The 27,240-nt window shown below is 48.1% G+C and overlaps 1 protein-coding gene across 4 annotated transcripts in view; it reads right to left on the bottom strand.

Annotated features, from left to right (window-relative positions):
- Nucleotides 1–7,574: 7,574 nt before the first annotated feature.
- LOC135057058 (oocyte zinc finger protein XlCOF8.4-like) overlaps nt 7,575–27,240 on the bottom strand; it is a 146,190-nt gene continuing 126,524 nt past the window's right edge. For 2 of the 4 annotated variants that reach the window (XM_063962946.1, XM_063962948.1), the window contains 4 exons: nt 20,131–20,228; nt 19,912–19,983; nt 15,300–15,408; nt 7,575–10,205 (listed from right to left, as the gene is read on the bottom strand). In XM_063962946.1, coding sequence (XP_063819016.1) covers nt 9,472–10,205; nt 15,300–15,408; nt 19,912–19,983; nt 20,131–20,228 — 1,013 coding nt within the window. In that variant the 3' untranslated portion in view covers nt 7,575–9,471. The remainder of the gene's footprint in view (nt 10,206–15,299; nt 15,409–19,911; nt 19,984–20,130; nt 20,229–27,240) is intronic. The other 2 variants (XM_063962947.1, XM_063962949.1) reach the window with 2 other exon arrangements.

Below are 27,240 nucleotides of genomic sequence, written 5' to 3'. Positions count from 1 at the left end.
GCACATCCCCATCACCGTCTGCCGTGTCAGAATTGGTATCCGTGTCATCTTGCATAATCTGGGCAAGAGCATGTTTTTGAGAGTGTACGTTAGGGGGCCCTGAAGGAACACAACCGGGTGAAACTACCATAGAGTTCTGTAAAAACTGAGTTGTAGTCTCAGTTTGTGCAACCCTAGTAGAAATCTCAGAGATCATACCCAAAAGAGAGGTTAACCACTCAGGCTCCCTTGCAGGGATCTGCGCTAAAAGAGTGCAATCCTGATTACATGGAATGAGATCTTCTTAAGAGGAATTAACCTCTGGACATAGTTTTATGGAGACAAACAAACACTCCACACACACGGGAGGATTAGACAGAGTTTCACCCCCAAGAATGGCAAGAGAGATACAGAGATTGGAGCCAACCCACACACAGCGCTTCAAGATATAGAGAAACCCCTACCCAGCGCTTACTGTGCACCTTAATAGGTTACACAGTATAGATATACAGCCCCCCCCTTCTTCTACAACCCCCTGGTACCGTACAAGATAGCTTGAGTTGATCTGGAGGGACAGCGCTGAACACTGCTGGGTCCGCTCTGAGGCGAAGCTCCGCCCCCTTTCATGGTGCTGCTTCCTGCTCTGCTGAAGTTTATACTGGCCTGAGGAAAAGTGCTGGCAGCGATCCTGGGATCCTGACAGGCTTGCTGGACAGTGGAGGGTGTAGGTGCTGGCTCAGGGCGCCCCACCATGTACCAATGAGCCCCGGAGCGCAGTTAGTACTGCGCTCCCTACTCTGTTGCTGCCATCTTCACACCAGCTCCCTGCTTGCGAGGGGGGCCAGTGACTATCTCGCCACTGATCTTCTGGCTCTGTAAGGGGGTGGCGGCGGCATGCTGCTGGGATGAGAGATCCCCTGTGGCGGCGAACGTTCAATCCCCTCAGGAGCTCAGTGTCCTGTCAGCGGAGATAGTGGCTCAGACCCCGCAGGGCGGACACTACTCCCCCCTCCTTAGTCCCTCGAAGCAGAGAGGCTGTTGCCAGCAGCCTCCATGTGCCTAAACTCTAAAAAAAAAACGGGGGAAAAAAACAACTAAAAGAACTCCTATGAAGCTCCCCTAGCTGTGACCGGCTCCTCCGGGCACATTTTCTAAACTGGGTTTGGTAGGAGGGGCATAGAGGGAGGAGCCAGCCCACACTCTCAAACTCTTAGTGTACCCGTCTATACCCCATGGTACTAATGTGGACCCCAGCATCCTCTAGGTCACAAGAGAAATACATGCAGCACTTATCCATCATACAATACCATTGCCAAGCAGGGGTGTATCTACCCCTTGGCCAGGATGGCACTCACAAAGGGGTGCCACCCGTGGCCAAGGGGTAGTGAATCTGCTGGCGTCCCATCTAGTGAGGTGAGCCACGTCAACAAGCTGTCCAGCAGTCTGCTGTAACTACATGGTTAGGCTGGGGGAGTCAGAGGCGGAAATCCTGGTGGTGCTGACGGTGCATTGCACTGGTGCGCATCGCAATAAAGGCGCTTGAAGACGGTGGCATTAGCAGTAACAATAATGAGCCAGTGACTCATGAAAATACACCAGCCAGACACAGGCAGGCACACTCTCTCCTCCCCACCCTTCTCCACCTCTTCTGTATACCTGCTATTGACACCGAGGACTTTATCTCCCTGGTTTTTCCAGTTTTCCGCCTGTTATTCCACCTACGTTCATCCTATCCCCCTGTGGTCTCATGGTTTTTCCCGTTACTGCCAGAACTCCCTGTTCACCTGACAAAAATAAGATTTTACTCACCGGTAATTCTATTTCTCGTAGTCCGTAGTGGATGCTGGGTACTCCGTAAGGACCATGGGGAATAGCGGGCTCCGCAGGAGACTGGGCACTCTAAAAGAAAGATTAGGTACTATCTGGTGTGCACTGGCTCCTCCCTCTATGCCCCTCCTCCAGACCTCAGTTAGGGAAACTGTGCCCGGAAGAGCTGACATTACTAGGAAAGGATTTGGAATCCCGGGTAAGACTCATACCAGCCACACCAATCACACCGTACAACTTGTGATAACTATACCCAGTTAACAGTATGAAAACAATAATGAGCCTCATGAACAGATGGCTCATAACAAAACTTTTTAGTTACGCAATAACTTTATACATGTATTGCAGAGAGTCCGCACTTGGGACGGGCTCCCAGCATCCACTACGGACTACGAGAAATAGAATTACCGGTGAGTAAATTCTTATTTTCTCTGACGTCCTAGTGGATGCTGGGTACTCCGTAAGGACCATGGGGATTATACCAAAGCTCCCAAACGGGCGGGAGAGTGCGGATGACTCTGCAGCACCGAATGAGCAAACTCAAGGTCCTCCTCAGCCAGGGTATCAAACTTGTAGAATTTTGCAAATGTGTTTGAACCCGACCAAGTAGCAGCTCGGCAAAGTTGTAAAGCCGAGACCCCTCGGGCAGCCGCCCAAGAAGAGACCACCTTCCTCGTGGAATGGGCTTTTACAGATTTAGGATGCAGCAGTCCAGCCGCAGAATGTGCAAGTTGAATCGTGCTACAGATCCAGCGAGCAATAGTCTGCTTTGAAGCAGGAGCACCCAGCTTGTTGGGTGCATACAGGATAAATAGCGAGTCAGTTTTCCTGACTCTAGCCGTCCTGGAAACATAGATTTTCAAGGCCCTGACTACGTCCAGCAACTTGGAATCCTCCAAGTCCCGAGTAGCCGCAGGCACCGCAATAGGTTTGTTCAAATGAAACACTGATACCACCTTAGGAAGAAATTGGGGACGAGTCCTCAATTCCACCCTATCCATATGGAAAATCAGATAAGGGCTTTTACATGACAAAGCCGCCAATTCTGACACACGCCTGGCCGAAGCCAAGGCCAACAGCATGACCACTTTCCACGTGAGATATTTTAGCTCCACGGTTTTAAGTGGCTCAAACCAATCCGACTTTAGGAAATCCAACACCACGTTGAGATCCCAAGGTGCCACTGGAGGCACAAAAGGGGGCTGAATATGCAGCACTCCTTTAACAAATGTCTGAACTTCAGGCAGTGAAGCCAGTTCTTTTTGGAAGAAAATCGATAGAGCCGAAATCTGGACCTTAATGGAACCCAATTTTAGGCCCATAGTCACCCCTGACTGTAGGAAGTGCAGAAATCAACCCGCTGAAATTCCTCCGTTGGGGCCTTCCTGGCCTCACACCAAGCAACATATTTCCGCCATATGCGGTGATAATGTTTTGCGGTCACATCCTTCCTAGCTTTAATCAGCGTAGGAATGACTTCCTTCGGAATGCCCTTTCCCTTTAGGATCCGGTGTTCAACCGCCATGCCGTCAAATGCAGCCGCGGTAAGTCTTGGAACAGACAGGGCCCCTGCTGCAGCAGGTGAAGTTCTGGGTACCAAGCTCTTCTTGGCCAATCCGGAACAATGAGTATAGTTCTTACTCCTCTCCTTCTTATTATCCTCAGTACCTTGGGTATGAGAGGGAGAGGAGGGAACACATAAACCGACTGGTACACCCACGGTGTCACTAGAGCGTCCACAGCTATCGCCTGAGGGTCCCTTGACCTGGCGCAATATCTTTTTAGCTTTTTGTTGAGGCGGGACGCCATCATGTCCACCTGTGGCCGTTCCCAATGGTTTACAATCAGCTGGAAGACTTCTGGATGAAGTCCCCACTCTCCCGGGTGGAGGTCGTGCCTGCTGAGGAAGTCTGCTTCCCAGTTGTCCACTCCCGGAATGAACACTGCTGACAGTGCTATCACGTGATTCTCCGCCCATCGAAGAATCCTTGTGGCTTCTGCCATTGCCACCCTGCTTCTTGTGCCGCCCTGGCGGTTTACATGGGCGACCGCTGTGATGTTGTCTGACTGAATCAGAACCTGTTGGTTTTGAAGCAGGGGTTCTGCTTGACTCAGGCGTTGTAAATGGCCCTTAGTTCCAGAATATTTATGTGTAGGGAAGTTTCCTGACTCGACCATTGTCCCTGGAAGTTTCTTCCCTGGGTGACTGCCCCCCAACTTCGGAGGCTTGCATCCTTGGTCACCAGGACCCAGTCCTGTATGCCGAATCTGCGGCCTTCGAGCAGATGAGCACTCTGCAGCCACCACAGCAGAGACACCCTGGCCCTCGGGGACAGGGTGGTTAACCGATGCATCTGGAGATGCGATCCGGACCACTTGTCCAACAGATCCCACTGGAAAGTCCTTGCATGGAACCTGCCGAAGGGAATTGCTTCGTAAGAAGCTACCATCTTTCCCAGGACTCGCGTGCAGTGATGCACCGACACCTGCTTTGGTTTCAGGAGGTCCCTGACCAGAGATGATAATTCCTGGGCCTTCTCCTCCGGGAGAAAGATTTTCTTCTGTTCTGTGTCCAGAATCATGCCCAAGAACAGCAGACGCGTCGCAGGAATCAGCTGCGACTTTGGTATATTCAGAATCCAGCCATGCTGATGCAGCACTTCCTGAGATAGTGCTACGCTGACTAGCAACTGCTTTTTGGACCTCGCCTTTATAAGGAGATCGTCCAAGTACGGAATAATCATGACTCCCTTCTTTCGGAGGAGCATCATCATTTCGGCCATTACCTTGGTAAATACCCGCGGTGCCGTGGACAGACCAAACGGCAACGTCTGGAATTGGTAATGACAGTCCTGTACCACAAACCTGAGGTACTTTGAACTTGAACTTTTTTATATATATGTTCAAGGATTTTACATTTAGAATGGGTCTCACCGAACCGTCTGGTTTCGGTACCACAAACATTGTGGAATAGTAACCCCGTCCCTGTTGAAGGAGGGGTACCTTGATTATCACCTGCTGAAGATACAGCTTGTGAATTGCCGCCAGTACTACCTCCCTTTCTCTGAGGGCAGCAGGCAAGGCTGATTTGAGGTAACGGCGAGGGGGAGTCGCCTCGAACTCCAGCTTGTATCCCTGTGATACTACTTGCAGAACCCAGGGATCCACCTGTGAGCGAGCCCACTGGTCGCTGAAGTTCCGGAGACACGCCCCCACCGCACCTGGCTCCGCCTGTGGAGCCCCAGCGTCATGCAGTGGACTTAGAGGAAGCGGGGGAAGATTTTTGATCCTGGGAACTGGCTGTCTGGTGCAGCCTTTTCCCTCGCCTCTGGCAGAAAGGAAGCGCCTTTGACCCGCTTGCTTTTCTGAGGACGAAAGGACTGTACCTGATAATACGGTGCTTTCTTAGGCTGTGAGGAACCTGAGGTAAAAATGTCGACTTCCCAGCTGTTGCTGTGGATACGAGGTCCGAGAGACCATCCCCAAACAATTCCTCACCCTTATAAGGCAGAACCTCCATGTGCCTTTTAGAATCAGCATCACCTGTCCACTGCCGGGTCCATAATACCCTCCTGGCAGAAATGGACATTGCATTAATTCTGGATGCCAGCCGGCAAATATCCCTCTGTGCATCCCTCATATATAAGACGACGTCTTTAATATGCTCTATGGTTAGCAAAATAGTATCCCTGTCGAGGGTATCAATATTATCTGACAGGGTATCAGACCACGCTGCAGCAGCACTACACCTCCATGCTGAGGCAATTGCAGGTCTCAGTATAGTACCTGAGTGTGTATATACAGACTTCAGGATTGCCTCCTGCTTTCTATCAGCAGGCTCCTTCAAGGCGGCCGTATCCTGAGACGGCAGTGCCACCTTTTTTGACAAACGTGTGAGCGCCTTATCCACCCTAGGGTATATCTCCCAACGTGACCTATCCTCTGGCGGGAAAGGGTACGCCATCAGTAACTTTTTAGAAATTACCAGTTTCTTATCGGGGGAAGCCCACGCTTCTTTACACACTTCATTCAACTCATCTGATGGGGGAAAAAGCACTGACTGCTTTTTCTCCCCAAACATAATACCCTTTTTTGTGGTACTTGGGTTAATGTCAGAAATGTGTAACACATTTTTCATTGCCGTAATCATGCAACGGATGCCCCTAGTGGATTGTGTATAAGTCTCATCCTCGTCGACACTGGAGTCAGACTCCGTGTCGACATCTGTGTCTGCCATCTGAGGTAGCGGGCGTTTTTGAGCCCCTGATGGCCTTTGAGACGCCTGGGCAGGTGCGGGCTGAGAAGCCGGCTGTCCCACGGCTGTTACGTCATCCAGCCTTTTATGTAAGGAGTTGACACTGTCGGTTAATACCTTCCACATATCCACCCACTCTGGTGTCGCCCCCTCAGGGGGTGACATCACATTTATCGGCACCTGCTCCGCCTCCACATAAGCCTCCTCATCAAACATGTCGACACAGCCGTACCGACACACCGCACACACACAGGGAATGCTCTGACTGAGGACAGGACCCCACAGAAGTCCTTTGGGGAGACAGAGAGAGAGTATGCCAGCACACACCACAGCGCTATTTAATCAGGGATTTACACTAAGACAAGTGATTTTCCCTATAGCTGCTTTACATTACAGTTTAGCGCCTAAATTTAGTGCCCCCCCTCTCTTTTTAACCCTTTGAAAACTACAGGGGAGAGAGCCTGGGGAGCTGTCTTCCAGCTGAGCTGTGAAGAGAAAATGGCGCCAGTGTGCTGAGGGAGATAGCCCCGCCCCTTTCTCGGCTGACTTCTCCCGCTTTTATATGTAGTTTATGGCGGGGGAATTTGCACATATATAGTTTATTTGACTATATTATGTGCTGTTCGCCATTGTAAAGTACTCAAATTGCAGCCCAGGGCGCCCCCCCCCAGCGCCCTGCACCCATCAGTGACCGGAGTGTGTGGTGTGCATAGGGAGCAATGGCGCACAGCTGCAGTGCTGTGCGCTACCTTAATGAAGACCGAAGTCTTCTGCCGCCGATTTCCAGGATTCTCTTCTTGCTTCTGGCTCTGCAAGGGGGACGCAGGCGCGGCTCCGGGACCGGATGACCGAGGCTGGGCCTGTGTTCGATCCCTCTGGAGCTAATGGTGTCCAGTAGCCTTAGAAGCCCAAGCTAGCTGCAAGCAGGTAGGTTCGCTTCTCTCCCCTTAGTCCCTCATAGCAGTGAGTCTGTTGCCAGCAGATCTCACTGAAAATAAAAAACCTAACAAATACTTTCTTTTCTAGAAGCTCAGGAGAGCCCCTAGTGTGCAACCAGCTCGGGCCGGGCACAGATTCTAACTGAGGTTTGGAGGAGGGGCATAGAGGGAGGAGCCAGTGCACACCAGATAGTACCTAATCTTTCTTTTAGAGTGCCCAGTCTCCTGCGGAGCCCGCTATTCCCCATGGTCCTTACGTAGTACCCAGCATCCACTAGGACGTCAGAGAAAACAGATTATTATATTTTTTTTAATGTGACAGTTACCAGCTGCTGTTGTGGAGAAGCCTCCAATGTCCCCCATCTTCCTGCCATCTCCACAAGTTCTTCCAGTCAAGCCTCGTCTTCCTCCTTTCTCCCCCTTTCTTCCTCCCGTCTCCCTCCCATTTCCCCATGTTCTTCCGGTCTCCCCCTTTCTTACTCCTTGGATTGATGCCAATCCCTTACTTTGCCAGGGGCGTTCAGAACCCAAGATACACCTCTGCTGCTAAGTTATTATTATTTATTAACAGTTTCTTATATAGCGCAGCATATTCCGTTTACAATTACAATTTACAATTAGAACAACAGTAATAGAACAAAACTGGGTAAATTACAGACAGACAGAGGTAGGAAGGCCCTGCTCGCAAGCTTACAATCTATAGGGAAATAGCCATAGATACACAAGGATAGATGCTACCTATTGCATAATGGTCCACCAGATTGCTAGGTTCTTAATGGGTTGTATGATGATACTCCGCAATGTTCGCAAAGTGTCAGGAGGGTGTGAGAGTAAAGAAAGACAAGATATGTGATATTATGTATACTGTACAGAGAGGATGTAATTAGATAGGGAAGCACTGAAGGTTATGTGGGTGGGTCTGGAATTTGATAGGCTTGTCTGAAGAGGTGAGTTTTCAGGGAACGTTGTAAAGGTTTGGAGACTAAAGCCGAGTCTTAATGTGCGTGGTAGGGCATTCCACAGAGTGGGTGAAGCCCGGATAAAGTCCTGTAATTTTGAGTGTGAACAAGTAATGCGTGTGGATGAGAGACGCAGATATTGTGCAGAGCGGAGAGGTCGGGTAGGGAGATATTTTGAGATGAGTGAAGAGATGTATGTTGGTGCAGTTTGGTTAATAGCCTTGTATGTCAGTAAAACAATGGAGAGACTGACAGAGCGGATCTGCAGACGATGAACGTCTAGCGAGGAAGATTAGCCTCGCAGCTGCATTCAAAATGGATTGTAGTGGTGAGAGCCTATGTTTTGGAAGACCGGTCAGGAGACTATTACAATAATCAAAAAGTTTTCCTTTTGACAAAATTTGTGTTTCTCTTTCTGCCCCCATAACTCTAGATGACGTCCACTTTGCTATCAACAGTTTAAAGCCATCCTGGTCCATATGGCCTTGGAGGAGATTTTTATAAAAGTCTCTCCAGTTGAATTGATGGTACTTAATTAACGGTCTTTGATGTGATGTCTCTCACCGGACTGACTGAGCCTTTCAGAGCAGGGATTCTGGATCTTCTGTCAGATATAACAACATGTACTTTCCCCAATTAGAGACAAGTTGAGGAAATACCCTCTAGGGTTCTTCTTAAGCATACCATGACTTTCATTTACACACTGTTGGGGAAGCATCTTCTTTAGTACCCTTCTGATATTGTCTCTCCAATGGCAACAAGAATGCCACCTTCATAATGATGTTAAACAATGGGAGAAGATTTATCAACTTACCCACATTAGCTTCCACAGACGTTCAGTCATTGAAGCTCACTACAAGTATAGGAGCCCTAGAGTTCTTTATAAAATGTTCCCTGGTCACCCAAATCAGTGTTTTAGATGTGGATCTCACCCGGAACTTCCTCTCATATTTAATAGGTCCCAAGATCACTTGTCTGGCAAATGGTAATTGATATTTCTAAGAAGATATCAGGTCCAGAGATACCAACCAATCATAAGTTTTGGATTTTCTTATTGCTACACCTTTATGGAAACACCCGAGTACAGCCACGAAAGCCAATATCCCAGATTACTGGAGAATTAACAATTCTTCCCTGATTCAGGCATGAGTTCACACAACTGATCACTATTTTCAGAGGAAAGATGTGATGTTCTCCAGAATGGTCTGATATTCCAAATCTGTCTCCACGTAGTGCTATTGGCTAGAGTTCATGGAGACGGAGGACTACTTGCTTTTGGTTAGCAACACACAGACATCTTTCCTTCCCTGTTCACTCATGCTGTCCATGGCTGTGTAATATATACTCCCTTTGTTAAAGGTTGATTGCTGTGTGGAAAATATACCAATGTTTTGTCTACTGGTGGTACTGTATATTGACCATTCTGCTATTGCTGGGACTTAAACACAAATGATTAGCCAAACAATTTGCAGCCTTTGCAATATTTGCAGTACTGCGTTTCACGTCTACCAGCTCATCTTTTATTATGTATTTTCTGATGCGTAACAAGATGTGATGTTTGTGAAAAACATTTCCCACACTCAGGACATGAAAATGGTTTCACACCAGTGTGAGTTCTGTGATGTTTATCAAGACCAGATTTCTGTGTAAAATATTTCCCGCATTCAGAACATAAAAATGGCTTTTCTCCAGTGTGACTTCTGTGATGAAGAACCAGACGGGATTTCATTGTGAAACCTTTCCCGCACTCAGAGCATGAAAATGGCTTCACACCTGTGTGACTTCTCTGATGTTTAACAAGACTTGATGATGCTGGAAAACATTTCCCACACTCAGAGCATGGATACGGCGTCTCACCAGTGTGAAGTCTCTCATGTATAGCAAGATACGATTTCTGTGTAAAGCATCTCCCACACTCAGAACATGGAAATTGTTCCTCACTTATGTGACGTCTCTGATGTGCAACAAGACGTGATTTCCTTGTGTAACATTTCCCGCACTCAGAACAGGGAAAGTACCTATCCCCTCTGTGAGCTGTACTGCGTGCAGCAATATTGGAGTTAGCTGGAGAACAGTCCTCACAATTAGATGGATCAGATAATATATCTGTACTGCGAGATACTGGATGTATATTTAGAGTAATGGGGATTTCTCCTGGAGAATTCTGTGTGATGTTATCTTCTATTTTAAAATGTGGAGACAAAATATGACATCCCTCAGAGGGCTTCATGCTTGTGCGTCCATCTGCTGGAAATAAAATAACATTTATGATACTAGAATATTATCCATGTTTATTTTAACTAGGAACAAATCTTCATACTACAACTAAAGGTGTGTACACACGGTGAGATCCTTGCTATGCCCCGATTTTGACTATGTGATTTCCCTTGAACTCCCCAGCACACAGATAGCACAGATTTTGGCTCTCTGTACTTTCAATTTTGTCTATGTACGATTTTGACTATACTTTGTACTAGATGGTACACTAGATAGTCAAGATTGACTTGCCTGCACAGTCTATCTAGCCTTTCGATACTGACCCCGCGGGAGCGCGCATCAGGATCGAATCGGTATCGCAAGCTGCCTAACACCTTGAGATATGCACTAACTTTCCTTAAGATTTTCACTATACAGTCAAAATCTCACAGATTTATCTCACCATGTGTACACACCTTAAGTTCACAATGTTTAGTGATTTTAGTTCTTTCTCCAGATTATATATAATTATGATACATTTACAAAATAACAAAGATGACTTATCTTACAATATAAAGACACCACATCACCCAGCTGTGACAGCCGTCTTCAGCTGGCATTGGGTATTTCATGGACTTGCTTGATGTTTGTGCAGCATATACTGAGGTGTATAGACAGCACCTAAGGGAGTGTATAGTAGTACTGTGGATGAGGGGTATAGACAGCACCTAAGGGAGTGTATAGTAGCGCTGTGGGTGAGGGGTACAGACAGCACCTAACGAAGTGTATAGTAGCGCTGTGGGTGAGGGGGTATAGACAGCACCTAAGGGAGTGTATAGTAGCGCTGTGGGTGAGGGGGTATAGACAGCACCTAAGGGAGTGTATAGTAGCGCTGTGGGTGAGGGGGTATAGACAGCACCTAAGGGAGTGTATAGTAGCGCTGTGGGTGAGGGGGTATAGATAGCACCTAAGGGAGTGTATAGTAGCGCTGTGGGTGAGGGGGTACAGACAGCACCTAAGGGAGTGTATAGTAGCCCTGTGGGTGAGGGGGTACAGACAGCACCTAAGGGAGTGTATAGCAGCGCTGTGGTTGAGGGGGTACAGACAGCACCTAAGGGAGTGTATAGTAGCGCTGTGGGTGAGGGGGTATAGACAGCACCTAAGGGAGTGTATAGTAGCGCTGTGGGTGAGGGGGTACAGACAGCACCTAAGGGAGTGTATAGTAGCCCTGTGGGTAAGGGGGTACAGACAGCACCTAAGGGAGTGTGTAGTAGCGCTGTGGGTGAGGGGGTATAGACAGCACCTAAGGGAGTGTATAGCAGCGCTGTGGTTGAGGGGGTACAGACAGCACCTAAGGGAGTGTATAGTAGCGCTGTGGGTGAGGGGGTATAGACAGCACCTAAGGGAGTGTATAGTAGCCCTGTGGGTGAGGGGGTATAGACAGCACCTAAGGGAGTGTATAGCAGCGCTGTGGTTGAGGGGGTACAGACAGCACCTAAGGGAGTGTATAGTAGCGCTGTGGGTGAGGGGTACAGACAGCACCTAAGGGAGTGTATAGTAGCGCTGTGGGTGAGGGGGTACAGACAGCACCTAAGGGAGTGTATAGTAGCGCTGTGGGTGAGGGGGTACAGACAGCACCTAAGGGAGTGTATAGTAGCGCTGTGGGTGAGGGGGTACAGACAGCACCTAAGGGAGTGTATAGTAGCGCTGTGGGTGAGGGGGTACAGACAGCACCTAAGGGAGTGTATAGTAGCGCTGTGGGTGAGGGGTACAGACAGCACCTAAGGGAGTGTATAGTAGCGCTGTGGGTGAGGGGGTACAGACAGCACCTAAGGGAGTGTATAGTAGCGCTGTGGGTGAGGGGGTACAGACAGCACCTAAGGGAGTGTATAGTAGCGCTGTGGGTGAGGGGGTACAGACAGCACCTAAGGGAGTGTATAGTAGCGCTGTGGGTGAGGGGGTACAGACAGCACCTAAGGGAGTGTATAGTAGCGCTGTGGGTGAGGGGGTACAGACAGCACCTAAGGGAGTGTATAGTAGCGCTGTGGGTGAGGGGTACAGACAGCACCTAAGGGAGTGTATAGTAGCGCTGTGGGTGAGGGGTACAGACAGCACCAAAGGGAGTGTATAGTAGCGCTGTGTGTGAGGGGGTACAGACAGCACCTAAGGGAGTGTATAGCAGTGCTGTGGGTGAGGGGGTACAGACAGCACCTAAGGGAGTGTATAGCAGTGCTGTGGGTGAGGGGGTACAGACAGCACCTAAGGGAGTGTATAGTAGTACTGTGGGTGAGGGGTATAGACAGCACCTAAGGGAGTATATAGTTGTACTGTGGGTCAGGGGTATAGACAGCACCTAAGGGACTGTATAGTAGCACTGTGGGTGAGGGGTATAGACTGCACCAAAGTGCCGGCTCCTGCACTGTAACATTACGTGCAGCAACCCTGCTCCTGTCACCATGTAGGAGCAGGCACTGCAGACGTGCTAGTCTCCAGGGGCAGCCCGCAACTCCCGGACCCCTGGAGTGCCGAAAACGCGGGTCGGGCACTTAGGCATTCCCCGCCCATGAATCCACTCCCCTTTTGCGCCCGTGGCTGCACCGGGTGCATAAGAGGTGAGCGACGCTTCTGGTACAGTTCAGTAATACACCATTGAGGCAGGAAGTTCCAAACAGCTGGTTAAGTGATGTCACAGCTGGCTATAAGGATAAATCAGGGGGACCCCTCATGTGCATGGAATCCCCAGGAGTGTGTACCAACATTTTAGGATACTGAGCAGTCTTAAAAGGTCAGGACAGGAGAAGGTTGGTGCTACTATGTAACATCTTCAGGGGTGTGGAGTTTAGGCTCTACAAGGAGACACGTCAGGCCTCGGCGTTGTTATACTGTGCTAGCGAGCCTCCTCTCACTTATGCAGAACATTACACCTGAGAGTTTTATCTCTGTCTCTGGATGGGCACACAGGAAGGGATTGCTGTGACCGACATTGGTCAGGACTTGGGGTGTGGAGTGTTGCCTCCTCATAGGATCACTGCAGTGGGTAAGTTCTAAATTAGGGGACTGGTAATTAACACAGCGATTGTTTTAAATACCTCGCAGTGTTATGTACTGTATTGCTAACATCAAATACAATAAATATACAACTGTATATTCTCTGTTGTCTTTACATGTGGTATCCGTGACCCATAATAATATGCAGGGTTACATAGTGAGCGAAAACTCCCATACCAGGTATTTCATACCAACACATTGCATAAACGTAGCTACAGGGATAAGCAGACCACCACCCAAATGGAGGCCTTAGTGAGTAACAGCACCCAAGTAGAAACTTTGCCCTGCCGGAGTCATAGGACAAAAAGCAAGGGCATAGCTACCATAAGTCCAGCAGGTGCAGCTGCCAGGAGGACCACAGGCGGGGAAAGGGGGTGGGTTTAGGGTGGCTGTCCTCCATGACTGTCTAATGTATGTCCTACATGACTCCTGATGTATGAGATACACCAGAGAGTGTGAGGAGGAGACTGGTCAGATCTCTGGGCTGGTAACACAGTGACATGATGTGAGGGGGAGAGCAGGAGTATAATAGGGGCTGATGGATCCTGATATATGAGATACACCAGAGAGTGTGGGGAGGAGACTGGTCAGATCTCTGGGCTGGTAACACACAGAGACATGATGTGAGCAGGGGGGGGGGGGGGGGGGGGAGCAGGAGTATAATAGGGGCTGATGGCTCCTGATGTATGAAATACACCAGAGAGTGTGGGGAGGAGACTGGTCAGATCTCTGGGCTGGTAACACACAGTGACATGATGTGAGGGGGAGAGCAGGAGTGTAATAGGGGATGATGGCTCCTGATGTATGAGATACACCAGAGTGTGGGGAGGAGACTGGTCAGATCTCTGGGCTGGTAACACACACAGTGATATGATGTGAGGGGAGGAGCAGGAGTATAATAGAGGCTGATGGTTCCTGATGTATAAGATACACCAGAGAGTGTGAGGAGGAGACTGGTCAGATCTCTGGGCTGGTAACACACAGTGACATGATGTGAGGGGGAGAGCAGGAGTGTAATAGGGGATGATGGCTCCTGATGTATGAGATACACCAGAGAGTGTGGGGAGGAGACTGGTCAGATCTCTGGGCTGGTAACACACAGTGACATGATGTGAGGAGGAGAGCAGGAGTATAATAGAGGCTGATGGCTCCTGATGTATGAGATACACCAGAGAGTGTGGGGAGGAGACTGGTCAGATCTCTGGGCTGGTAACACACAGTGACATGATGTGAGGGGGAGAGCAGGAGTCTAATAGGGGATGATGGCTCCTGATGTATGAGATACACCAGAGAGTGGGGAGGAGACTGGTCAGATCTCTGGGCTGGTAACACGCAGTGACATGATGTGAGGAGGAGAGCAGGAGTATAATAGGGGCCGATGACTCCTGATATATGAGATACACCAGAGAGTGTAGGGAGGAGACTGGTCAGATCTCTAGGCTGGTAACACAGTGACATGATGTGAGGTGGAGAGCAGGAGTGTAATAGGGGCTGATAGCTTCTGATGTATGAGATACACCAGAGAGTGTGGGGAGGAGACTGGTCAGATCTCTGGGCTGGTAACACACAGTGACATGATGTGAGGGGGAGAGCAGGAGTATAATAGGGGCCGATGACTCCTGATATATGAGATACACCAGAGAGTGTAGGGAGGAGACTGGTCAGATCTCTAGGCTGGTAACACACAGTGACATGATGTGAGGTGGAGAGCAGGAGTATAATAGGGGCTGATGGCTCCTGATGTATAAGATACACCAGAGAGTGTGGGGAGGAGACTGGTCAGATATCTGGGCTGGTAACACACAGTGACATGATGTGAGGGGAGAGCAGGAGTATAATAGGGGCTGATGGCTCCTGATGTATAAGATACACCAGAGAGTGTGGAGGAGACTGGTCAGATCTCTGGGCTGGTAACACAGTGACATGATGTGAGGGGGAGAGCAGGAGTGTAATAGAGGCTGATGGCTCCTGACACCCCCACTGCCCAGATAAATTGTCCTCATTAGTCTGTACTGAGGGTGTAGGATAAGAGGCTGCTGTAGTGACAGAACAAGGAGAATATGTGACTCCTCTCTGTAATAAGTGATTATTACTCACCTGCGCTGATATCTGTAGGGATTTCCTCCTCGTTACACTGCTGATCACCCCTCACATACGTCTCTTCTTCCTCCATAGGTTCTACCTTAATTTCAGTCAGGTACTCACCCTAAATAATACAACAATTATGTCTGATTTCATAAATGGAGATATAGAATATGGGCATGCACAAGATCTCCCATGCACAGCCTGTTCCCCAGCAGCCACCGCAGTTAATACATGCCGATATGTGAAGAAAAAAAAAACAACAACCGATAAGCAATTGAGTTCTTTAATTTTTTTTTATACATCTAGATCAGGCCTGGCCAAACTGTGGCTCTCCAGCTGTTGTGACACTACAAGTCCCAACATGCCCTGCCACAGTTTTGCAATTAGGTCATGGTAAAACGTGGCAGGGCATGTTGGTATGTGTAGTTTCAAAGCAGTTGGAGAGCCACAGGCCTGATCTAGCCGATTTTTGTAGCCATACAATTGTAAGGTGACACCAAAATCGTTAAGATGCTTACAAACAACATAGGGAACAGTGATTTTTCTCTACATTATTGTCACAATTCACGGAAGGGTGTGATGGATGTTAACTCGTACTATGGAACTGACTGAGACACAGGGGTAAATGTATGAAGCAGTGATAAGTGGAGAAGTGAGCCAGTGGAGAAGTTGCCCATGGCAACCAATCAGCATTGATGTAACATTTATAATTTGCATACTATAAAATTATACAGAGCGGCTGATTGGTTCTCCACTGGCTCATTTCTCGACTCTTATCACTGCTTCATACATTTACCCCTCAGTACAGAGGCGTGGAGTTCACCAGGGACCCCCTGAGAGAGACACTAAGATGGCAAGAATCGGGAACAGAGCACAGGGAAGGAAGGAAGGCAGGAACCATGAACGGAACACGAAGAAGTCAGGATCCAGGAATGGAGCACAGGAAAGCAGAACACTGGGAAGCACAAGGCTAACGCTGGAGCAAGGTATTAGAGCCTATACGCTTAGAGACTCCCATTTATAGGGAGGAGATTTGAAACTCGCTCCAAACGTGATGTCACGCTTGGCGCGTCTGTCTCTTAAAATTTGACACAGCGCATGCGTCCATATGGGGGTAGCAGCCGCCTGTGTACATAGATGCTGCAGCCGGAGGAGGGGAGCCGGGAGCAGCGAGTCTCCCCCTGCTGCCCACCACAGACTGGGACCGCAGTGCTGCCATGCACGGTAAGTATAAGCCAGTGTCCGGTGCGCTGTGACAGTATATCTCCCCGAGTACTGTACATTGTGTATATGCGATTAGAAAATGTGTGTGCACTATGCAACCCATAGCATATTAGGGAAAACGGGTGTGGTATGACTTGTTGACAGTCATCATGTGGAGGTTCAACAGGTTTACCCGGATGATACTGTATGTCGACATGATGAACTGTCGACAAACCGTCCTTGGTGGTCTCCCAGTTTTGTAGTTTCTCCCAGCAGCGGCTCCAGTGTTTTCTTACTTGGTCCCGGCACACCATGACTTCCGGTGTGGAGCTTTGATACTGCAGCGTGCCGGTGAGTATTTATCCGCCTACATCTATCACTAACCTTGACCTCTCCTCCGCAGCCTAACCCAATACCTCCTGGCGGTGCCTAACCATAACCATCGGCATCCTAAAACTTTCGACATAAGATTTCAGATGTCCATATTGTGAATCTGTTGACAGTTTGAGGATGCTGACCTGCCGACAGTTTGAAGCATGTCGATTTTCTGATGTTGAAATTGTGTTGACCTAATGAACGCCCACCATTCAACCAGATACCAGGGAAAACAGGATCGAGTCATCTCTTTTATGTTAACCAACCTTAAAAAGGTATTGCAATACAGCAGTAACAGTATTTAGATTACTTACTGCTAGACCCATCTGTCCGAGCCCATATAGGTCGCTGCCCCCATGGGATTGTGCCGGGGGTGCAGGAGCTGGCACTTAAAAGGTTGCATATGAAAAAGTATAAAGCTCATCCCCTCTCTACCCCTCCTCTCTTTTCAAGTTCCAACACTCCATAGGATAGGGTGTAAGCAAGACAGATCACTAACAAGAGAAGCTCAGTAAGTCTAGGAGGGAGCACAGTGTCCCCTACTGGTGGACTCAGAAAAGTGCATTGAGCTGTAAGTAATAAAAATTATGTTTCTCTCTTTCCATCATAATGCACAAACCGTAAAAAACGTGGTCAAAATATGGGCAACACACCAAATGGCTGTCTGACACACCTTCTCTGCCTCAGCACCCAAATAGCTGTCCAAGAACTAGCAACTAATCTGGTGGAATGAACCGATATCTGGGCTGAAATGGGCCGCCCAGCGCCAGAATATGATTGCTGAATGGCCCATCTAATCCACTGGGCTATAGTTTGCTTAGACCAGTGGTTCTCAAACGATGTGCCGTGGCACCCTGGGAATGACTCGGGACACTTGCAGGGGTGCCCTGGGTTGGTGGTTCAGGACCAATTCAAATTCTTTATGGTCCATGTAATAGACAAACCAAGTGCTGGTGGCTGCCAATCATAAAATATGTGGACACACAGAAGTGAATCCTGTCCCTCATCACATAACTGACCCTAAGGATGACATATAAACACAATTTAATTAATATTAAAAACATTTTCTACATTTCTCAATAAGAAACTCTTGGCCTAGGAGTGTTGTGAAAAGAAATTCTGATACTATAGGGCGCCGTGATTCCAAAAAGTTTGGGAACCACTGGGTTAGACAAATGCTTCTATTGTGCATCAAACATGATGAGCTGTCTGCATTATGGCAGTCCTACCGGGGTAAATCTTGACTGTTCCAGCCACAACTGAAAGAGTAATGTAACTATTAAGCGACATAGGCTAATCCTTTGGGCTGAAACCCTGGGTTAGCCCGTAACACGGTACTATCACCATAAGACTAGAAAAGGAGATTTGCAAGGCAGGACCCCCAATTCTGCAACTGATCTGGCTGAAGTGGCAGCTATGAGGACCATTTTCATATAAAAAACCCACAAATTTACAGTCTCCAATGGCTCAAATTGAGAACAGTGCAAAAAACAAAACGGGTTCAGATGCCATCGTCCCAATGGAGGAACGTATGGAGGCGGAATACGCAAAACTCCTTACACAAAAGTCTTACCCTCCAGAATGAACGTTAATTTCCTTTAAAAGTGCAGGTGTCCCCTTTCTTTACTTAGTTTCATACAACTCAAGCGTAGACCCAACTCTAACCCAGACTGTACATAGGAGGCAGTTGGAAGGAGGACGAAAGTGCACCACTATGCTCACATCAAATGACATACGTACAGTAGGTCCTCCAGAACCTATACAAGCACTGAGCAGAAAGTGGTTTTCAACCCTTTATCATGGTATCTTTTATCTCAAGAGCCTGCATCAGTAATAGCTCAAATCCAGCCTATAAAATGTACTGATGCAGAAAAGGGGTATGGGTCATTAGGTCGACCACACTTAGGTCGACATGCATTAGGTCGACATGGTCACTAGATCAACATGGTAATTAGGTCGACATGGGAAAGGGTCGACGTGAGTCTTTTTTAAAACTTTTTTGGGTTTCGTTTTCTTTGTAAAGTGATGGGGAACCCTGATTAGTGCACCGCTTCGCTCGCTATGCTTCCGGCAAGGTTACTATTTCCAATCGTAGTCCACGTGGATTGTAAATAATGAAAAATTTCAAAAAATGAAGAAAAAAAACGTGAAAAACGCACGTCAACTTAGTGACCATGTCGACCTAGTGACCATGTCGACCAATAGTGGTCGACCTAAGGACTGTCGACCCAATGACCGTATCCCCAGAAAAGGGCCCGTCTGCCATGCACAGCAGATCAGACTAACAGGTTCTACTTGGCCAATGTAGGGCAATGAGAACTACTAGAACTTGTTCTCTTTTCACTTTCTTTGGCACCAAAGGAGTATCGGGGGAGGAGTAAAGAGATTCATCAGCTGAAGCTCCTACGGAAGCATTAGTGCATATACTAGGGCTGCATCCTGGTCCCTAGAATAGACTGTATTTTGCTGTACTGCCTGGAAGCCACCAAATCTATTACAGGGAATCCATCTGCATAGTTTGAAATTTCATGCAACGCTCTCAGAAAGGCACCAAAATGATGGGAGTAGGTTGCAAAAGGCTCTTTTTGGGGATGTTAAAAAAATTTTTGAAAAAATTACATATATTTCCATTAAGACTTTCTATACATTAATGGAGTGTAATTATGGTGATGTGCTTTGGACATGTTTTCCTCACTGTGTGTCATTGACAGTTGGCGGCTTGTCCATATGGAGCACTAATACACAAGATTTCATTAATTTCTCTGGCATTTCTGGAATAAGAGATTATTACTCATCTGTGCTGATATATGTAGGGATTTCTTCGTCCTAACACTGCTGATCACCCGTCACATATGTCTCCTCCTCTATCTCTGTATCAGTCAAATGTCTCTTTTCCCTCTATAACTACTACCTTTACATACGTCCCTTCTTCCTCCTTTATAACCACTACCTTATTATCAGTCACATACGTCTCTTCTTCTCCATCTTTGTCTTCTGCCTTATTATCAGTCACATTCATCTCTTCTTCCTCCTTTATAACCACTACCTTATTATCAGTTACACTCATCTCTTCTTCCTCCTTTGAATTTTCCACCTTAATAATAGTCAGATCTCCACCCTAATTAACACACCAAACAATAAACACTAATAATGTCCGATTTCATTAACAGAGAGTAAAAAGAAAATCAGTGACAAACACAGTAGATCTGAAGCTCATATAATTACAATCACTTTGGTATTTGGAGATACCCTGAATCCCACCTACCTGATTCTCCTGTGGGGTCCTATGATTCCCCTCTGTACAGTCCTGGGAATACAGAGGACGGGGAAATCTCTCTGGGGAATCCCTGTTACTGGCTCCATCTGTAGGAGACACACATTTTCTTTGTGACAGGATAATGGCTATCAATAGTGTTTGATTTTTAAGACATTCCTAAAAGACACAGAACAAAGTATGTCCCCACATCCCCAGCAGTGTGCAGGGCCAGATCTATGACACTGTATGTCTAAGGTCCCTGCATCCCCGGCAGTGTGAGAGGGCAGATCTGTGACACTGTATGTGGTAGGGTATAATGTGATCCCTGTGATGTTTGTGTGGTCTCTAGTTTTCATAAATAAGCCATTCCGGCAGGAGACTGGAATTCTGGGTAATAACATTTATGTAGCAGCTTTTGAAGCTGCTATATTACCCACTAGGTATTTACAGTGAGGCGCACATTTGTACCAATACTGTGCAGGACACTAAATTCTGCTCATCACGAGACACCCCAAGAACAAAGATAAAGAGCACGTTAGAGAGCGCAGCCAGTCCAGTGAGGATGGACTCTATATTTGACAAGTAGGTAATTTACTTGAACTAGTACTCAGGGGATCCAATTCACAGGGATGTGAACTTTCCAACACATCTTGACTTCATGAAACTCTGGTCTACAACGCAAGGATATGTCTGTACGAGCAGACAGCGATACATCAGAAAGGGTGGTATTCATGAGACCGACGGTCCACCAACATCCCGCCCCCTTACTATGCCGACCAACAGGGACTATTTCCACTCGTGGGTGTCCAGTACACCCATAGAGTGGCCGCCACCGATCCCGCAAGGGGCTTTCTGCACTTGGCCCTCCCCACCGGGATCCCCGCGTCGGTATGCTGACCGGCAGCCTCCTGACCGCCGGTCAGCCATACCACACTGATCAGGAAGGCCCAAGTTCAGCAATGTAGGCTGGATGACAGCTTGCGTTAAGCATTTCTCTGCCATGTACGATGGGCTGACTTGGCTCCCGTCTCCATAGGCTTTGAGCAGAATCAGTCTTCCTGAGGTAACGCATAGAAGCCACTGGAACGGGTTCCTATGCAAAAAACTGAATCTGCCCCGAAGTGCCTTGGAGATGATATACCTCTGTATTTCTATAGAGATAAACAATCCCAATAGATCCCAGTAATAATAGGAATATGATACCTACCGGTCATTCCTTTTTCTCTATCGTCCTAGTGGATGCTGGGGTTCCTGAAAGGACCATGGGGAATAGCGGCTCCGCAGGAGACAGGGCACAAAAAGTAAAGCTTTAGGATCAGGTGGTGTGCACTGGCTCCTCCCCCTATGACCCTCCTCCAAGCCTCAGTTAGATTTTTGTGCCCGGCCGAGAAGGGTGCAATCTAGGTGGCTCTCCTAAAGAGCTGCTTAGAAAAGTTTAGCTTAGGTTTTTTATTTTACAGTGAGTCCTGCTGGCAACAGGATCACTGCAACGAGGGACTTAGGGGAGAAGAAGTGAACTCACCTGCGTGCAGGATGGATTGGCTTCTTTGGCTACTGGACATTAGCTCCAGAGGGACGATCACAGGTACAGCCTGGATGGTCACCGGAGCCTCGCCGCCGGCCCCCTTGCAGATGCTGAAACAAGAAGAAGGTCCAGAATCGGCGGCATGAAGACTCCTCAGTCTTCTTAAGGTAGCGCACAGCACTGCAGCTGTGCGCCATTTCCTCTCAGCACACTTCACACGGCAGTCACTGAGGGTGCAGGGCGCTGGGAGGGGGGCGCCCTGGGAGGCAATGAAAACCTATTTTTGGCTAAAAATACCTCACATATAGCCTCCGGGGGCTATATGGAGATATTTAACCCCTGCCAGAATCCGTTAAGAGCGGGAGACGAGGCCGCCGAAAAAGGGGCGGGGCCTATCTCCTCAGCACACAGCGCCATTTTCCCTCACAGAAAGGCTGGAGGGAAGGCTCCCAGGCTCTCCCCTGCACTGCACTACAGAAACAGGGTTAAAACAGAGAGGGGGGGCACTAATTTGGCGTTAGAAATATATAAAAAAGATGCTATAAGGGAAAACACTTATATAAGGTTGTCCCTATATAATTATAGCGTTTTTGGTGTGTGCTGGCAAACTCTCCCTCTGTCTCTCCAAAGGGCTAGTAGGTCCTGTCCTCTATCAGAGCATTCCCTGTGTGTGTGCTGTGTGTCGGTACGTGTGTGTCGACATGTATGAGGACGATGTTGGTGAGGAGGCGGAGCAATTGCCTGTAATGGTGATGTCACTCTCTAGGGAGTCGACACCGGAATGGATGGCTTATTTAGGGAATTACGTGATAATGTCAACACGCGCCAAGGTCGGTTGACGACATGAGACGGCCGACAAACAATTAGTACCGGTCCAGACGTCTCAAAAACACCGTCAGGGGTTTTAAAACGCCCGTTTACTTTAGTCGGTCGACACAGACACAGACAGGGACACTGAATCCAGTGTCGACGGTGAATAAACAAACGTATTCCTTATTAGGGCCACACGTTAAGGGCAATGAAGGAGGTGTTACATATTTCTGATACTACAAGTACCACAAAAGAGGGTATTATGTGGGATGTGAAAAAACTACCGTAGTTTTTCCTGAATCAGATAAATTAAATGAAGTGTGTGATGATGCGTGGGTTCCCCCCGATAGAAAATATGGGCGGTATACCCTTTCCCGCTAGAAGTTAGGGCGCGTTGGGAAACACCCCTTAGGGTGGATAAGGCGCTCACACGCTTATCAGAACAAGTGGCGGTACCGTCTATAGATAGGGCCGTCCTCAAGGAGCCAGCTGACAGGAGGCTGGAAAAATATCATAAAAAGTATATACACACATACTGGTGTTATACTGCGACCAGCGATCGCCTCAGCCTGGATGTGCAGAGCTGGGGTGGCTTGGTCGGATTCCCTGACTAAAAATATTGATACCCTTGACAGGGACAGTATTTTATTGACTATAGAGCATTTAAAGGATGCATTTCTATATATGCGAGATGCACAGAGGGATATTTGCACTCTGGCATCAAGAGTAAGTGCGATGTCCATATCTGCCAGAAGATGTTTATGGACACGACAGTGGTCAGGTGATGCAGATTCCAAACGGCACAAAGGTGTATTGCCGTATAAAGGAAGAGGAGTTATTTGGGGTCGGTCCATCGGACCTGGTGGCCACGGCAACTGCTGGAAAATCCACCGTTTTTACCCTAAGTCACATCTCTGCAGAAAAAGACACCGTCTTTTCAGCTTCAGTCCTTTCGTCCCTATAAGAGTCATATCTGCCCAGGGATAGAGGAAAGGGAAGAAGACTGCAGCAGGCAGCCCATTCCCAGGAACAGAAGCGTTCCACCGCTTCTGACAAGCTCTCAGCATGACGCTGAGACCGTACAGGACCCCTGGATCCTACAAGTAGTATCCCAGGGGTACAGATTGGAATGTCGAGACGTTTCCCCTGCGCAGGCTCCTGAAGTCTGCTTTACCAAGGTCTCCCTCCGACAAGGAGGCAGTATGGGAAACAATTCACGAGCTGTATTCCCAGCAGGTGATAATTAAATTACCCCTCCTACAACAAGAAAAGGGGTATTATTCCACACTATATTGTGGTACTGAAGCCAGAAGGCTAGGTGAGACCTATTCTAAATCTAAAAAAATTTGAACACTTACAAAGGTTCAAATCAAGATGGAGTCACTCAGAGCAGTGATAACGAACCGGGAAGAAGGGGACTATCTGGTGTCCCGAGACATCAGGGATGCTTACCTCCATGTCCCAAATTTGCCCTTATCACTAAGGGTACCTCAGGTTCGTGGTACAGAACTGTCACTATCAGTTTCAGACGCTGCCGTTTGGATTGTCCACGGCACCCCGGGTCTTTACCAAGGTAATGGCCGAAATGATGGTTCTTCTTCGAAGAAAAGGCGTCTTAATTATCCCTTACTTGGACGATCTCCTGATAAGGGCAAAGTCCAGGGAACAGTTGGAGGTCGGAGTAGCACTATCTCGGATACTGTTACAACAGCAGGGGTGGATTCTAAATATTCCAAAATCGCAGCTGATCCCGACAACAAGTCTCCTGTGCTTAGGGATGATTCTGGACACAGTCCAGAAAAAGGTGTTTCTCCCGGAAGAGAAAGCCAGGGAGTTATCCGAGCTAGTCAGGAACCTCTTAAAATCAGTGCATCATTGCACAAGGGCCATGGTAAAAAAAATGGTGACTTCCTTCGAAGCAATTCCAGTCGGCAGATTTCATGCAAGAACTTTTCAGTGGGATCTGCTGGACAAATGGTCCGGATCGCATCTTCAGATGCATCAGCGGATAACCCTATATCCAAGGACAAGGGTGTCTCTCCTGTGGTGGTTACAGAGTGCTCATCTTCTAGAGGGCCGCAGATTCGGCATTCAGTTTTGGATGTTGGTGACCACGGAGGCCAGCCCGAGAGGCTGGGGAGCAGTCACACAAGGAAAAAATTTCCAGGGAGTGTGATCAAGTCTGGAGACTTTTCTCCACATAAATATAGCTAAGGGTAAATTTATAATGCTCTAAGCTTAGCAAGACCTCTGCTTCAAGGTCAGCCGGTATTGATCCAGTGGGATAAAACATCACGGCAGTCGCCCACGTAAATAGACAGGGCGGCACAAGAAGCAGGAGGGCAGTGGCAAAAACTGCAAGGACTTTTCGCTGGGCGGAAAATCATGTGATAGCACTGTCAGCAGTGTTTCATTCCGGGAATGGAAACTGGGAAGCAGACTTCCTCAGTAGGCACGACCTCCACCCGGCAGAGTGGGAACTTCATGGGGAAGTTTTCCACATAATTGTAAACCGTTGGGAATTACCAAAGGTGGACATGATGGCGTCCCGTCTGAACAAAAAACGGGACAGGTATTGCGCCAGGTTAAGAGACCCTCAGGCAATAGCTGTGGACGTTCTGGTAACACCGTGGGTGTACCAGTCGGTGTATGTGTTCCATCCTCTGCTTTTCATACCTAAGGTACTGAGAATTATATAAGACGTAGAGGAGTAAGAACTATACTCATGGCTCCGGATTGGCCAAGAAGGACTTGGTACCCGGAACTTCAAGAGATGCTCACAGAGGACTTATGGCCTCTGCCGCTAAGAAGGGACTTGTTTCAGCAAGTACCATGTCTGTTCCAAGACTTACCGCAGCTGCGTTTGACGGCATGGCGGTGGAACGCCGGATCCTAAGGGAAAAGGCATTCAGGAAGAGGTCATTCCTACCCTGGTCAAAGCCAGAAAGGAGGTGACCGCACAACATTATCACCACATGTGGCGAAAATATGTTGCGTGGTGTGAGGCCAGGAAGGCCCCACGAAGAAATTTCAACTCGGTCGATTCCTGCATTTCCTGCAAACAGGAGTGTCTATGGGCCTCAAATTGGGGTCCATTAAGGTTCAAATTTCGGCCCTGTCGATTTTTCTTCCAGAAAGAATTGGCTTCAGTTCCTGAAGTCCAGAAGTTTGTCAAGGGAGTATTGCATATACAACCCCCTTTTGTGCCTCCAGTGGCACTGTGGGATCTCAACGTAGTTCTGGGATTCCTCAAAACACATTGGTTTAAAACCAGTCAAATCTGTGGATTTGAAGCATCTCACATGAAAAGTGAACATGCTCTTGGACCTGGCTGGACCAGGCGAGTGTCAAATTGGTGGTTTTTTTTCTCAAAAAAGCCCATATCTGTTTGTCCATTCGGACAGGGCAGAGCTGCGGACTCGTCCCCAGTTCTCTCCCTAAGGTGGTGTCAGTGTTTCACCTGAACCAGCTTATTGTGGTGTCTTGCGCCTACTAGGGACTTGGAGGACTCCAAGTTGCTAGATGTGGTCAGGGCCCTGAAAATATAGGTTCCAGGACGGCTGGAGTCAGGAAAACTGACTTGCTGTTATCCTGTATGCACCCAACAAACTGGGTGCTCTTGCTTTTAAGCAGACTTTTGCTAGTTGGATGTGTAATACAATTCAGCTTGCACATTCTGTGGCAGGCCTGCCACAGCCAAAATATGTAAATGCCCATTCCACAAGGAAGGTGGGCTCATCTTGGGCGGCTGCCCGAGGGGTCTCGGCTTTACAACTTTGCCGAGCGGCTATTTAGTCAGGGGCAAACACGTTTGTAAAATCCTACAAATTTGATACCCTGGCTAAGGAGGACCTGGAGTTTCTCTCATTCGGTGCTGCAGAGTCATCCGCACTCTCCCGCCCGTTTGGGAGCTTTGGTATAATCCCCATGGTCCTTTCAGGAACCCCAGCATCCACTAGGACGATAGAGAAAATAAGAATTTACTTACCGATAATTCTATTTCTCGGAGTCCGTAGTGGATGCTGGGCGCCCATCCCAAGTGCGGATTATCTGCATTACTTGTACATAGTTACAAAAATCGGGTTATTATTTGTTGTGAGCCATCTTTTCAGAGGCTCCGCTGTTATCATACTGTTAACTGGGTTCAGATCACAGGTTGTACAGTGTGATTGGTGTGGCTGGTATGAGTCTTACCCGGGATTCATAAATCCTTCCTTATTGTGTACGCTCGTCCGGGCACAGTATCCTAACTGAGGCTTGGAGGAGGGTCATAGGGGGAGGAGCCAGTGCACACCACCTGATCCTAAAGCTTTACTTTTTGTGCCCTGTCTCCTGCGGAGCCGCTATTCCCCATGGTCCTTTCAGGAACCCCAGCATCCACTACGGACTCCGAGAAATAGAATTATCGGTAAGTAAATTCTTATTTTTCCTAGTCCGTAGTGAATACTGGGGTCTTGTACTTTAGTACCATGGGGTATAGATTGGGTCAACTGGAGCCTGGCACTTTAAAACTTTTAGTGTGCATGTGTGTGCTGGCTCCTCCCCTCTATGCCCCTCCTACCAGACTCAGTCTAGGAAAACTGAGCCAGAGGAAACAGACATAACATGGAGAGAACAATACAACAGCGGTGAGGCAACAAGCCAACACACAACCATGAACGTAAGGAGGATGCTAACCAGAACAGAAGATAGCAACACCAACCTAACCTGGATAGCACGGCTATCCTAACAACATAACGGGACCTCAACGTCTGTCCAACCAAATACTTACACAGGTAAGGAGG

Source organism: Pseudophryne corroboree, chromosome 3 (assembly GCF_028390025.1).
Source record: "Pseudophryne corroboree isolate aPseCor3 chromosome 3, aPseCor3.hap2, whole genome shotgun sequence".
Lineage (NCBI taxonomy): Eukaryota > Metazoa > Chordata > Amphibia > Anura > Myobatrachidae > Pseudophryne > Pseudophryne corroboree.
This window is presented reverse-complemented; position numbering and strand designations above follow the sequence as displayed.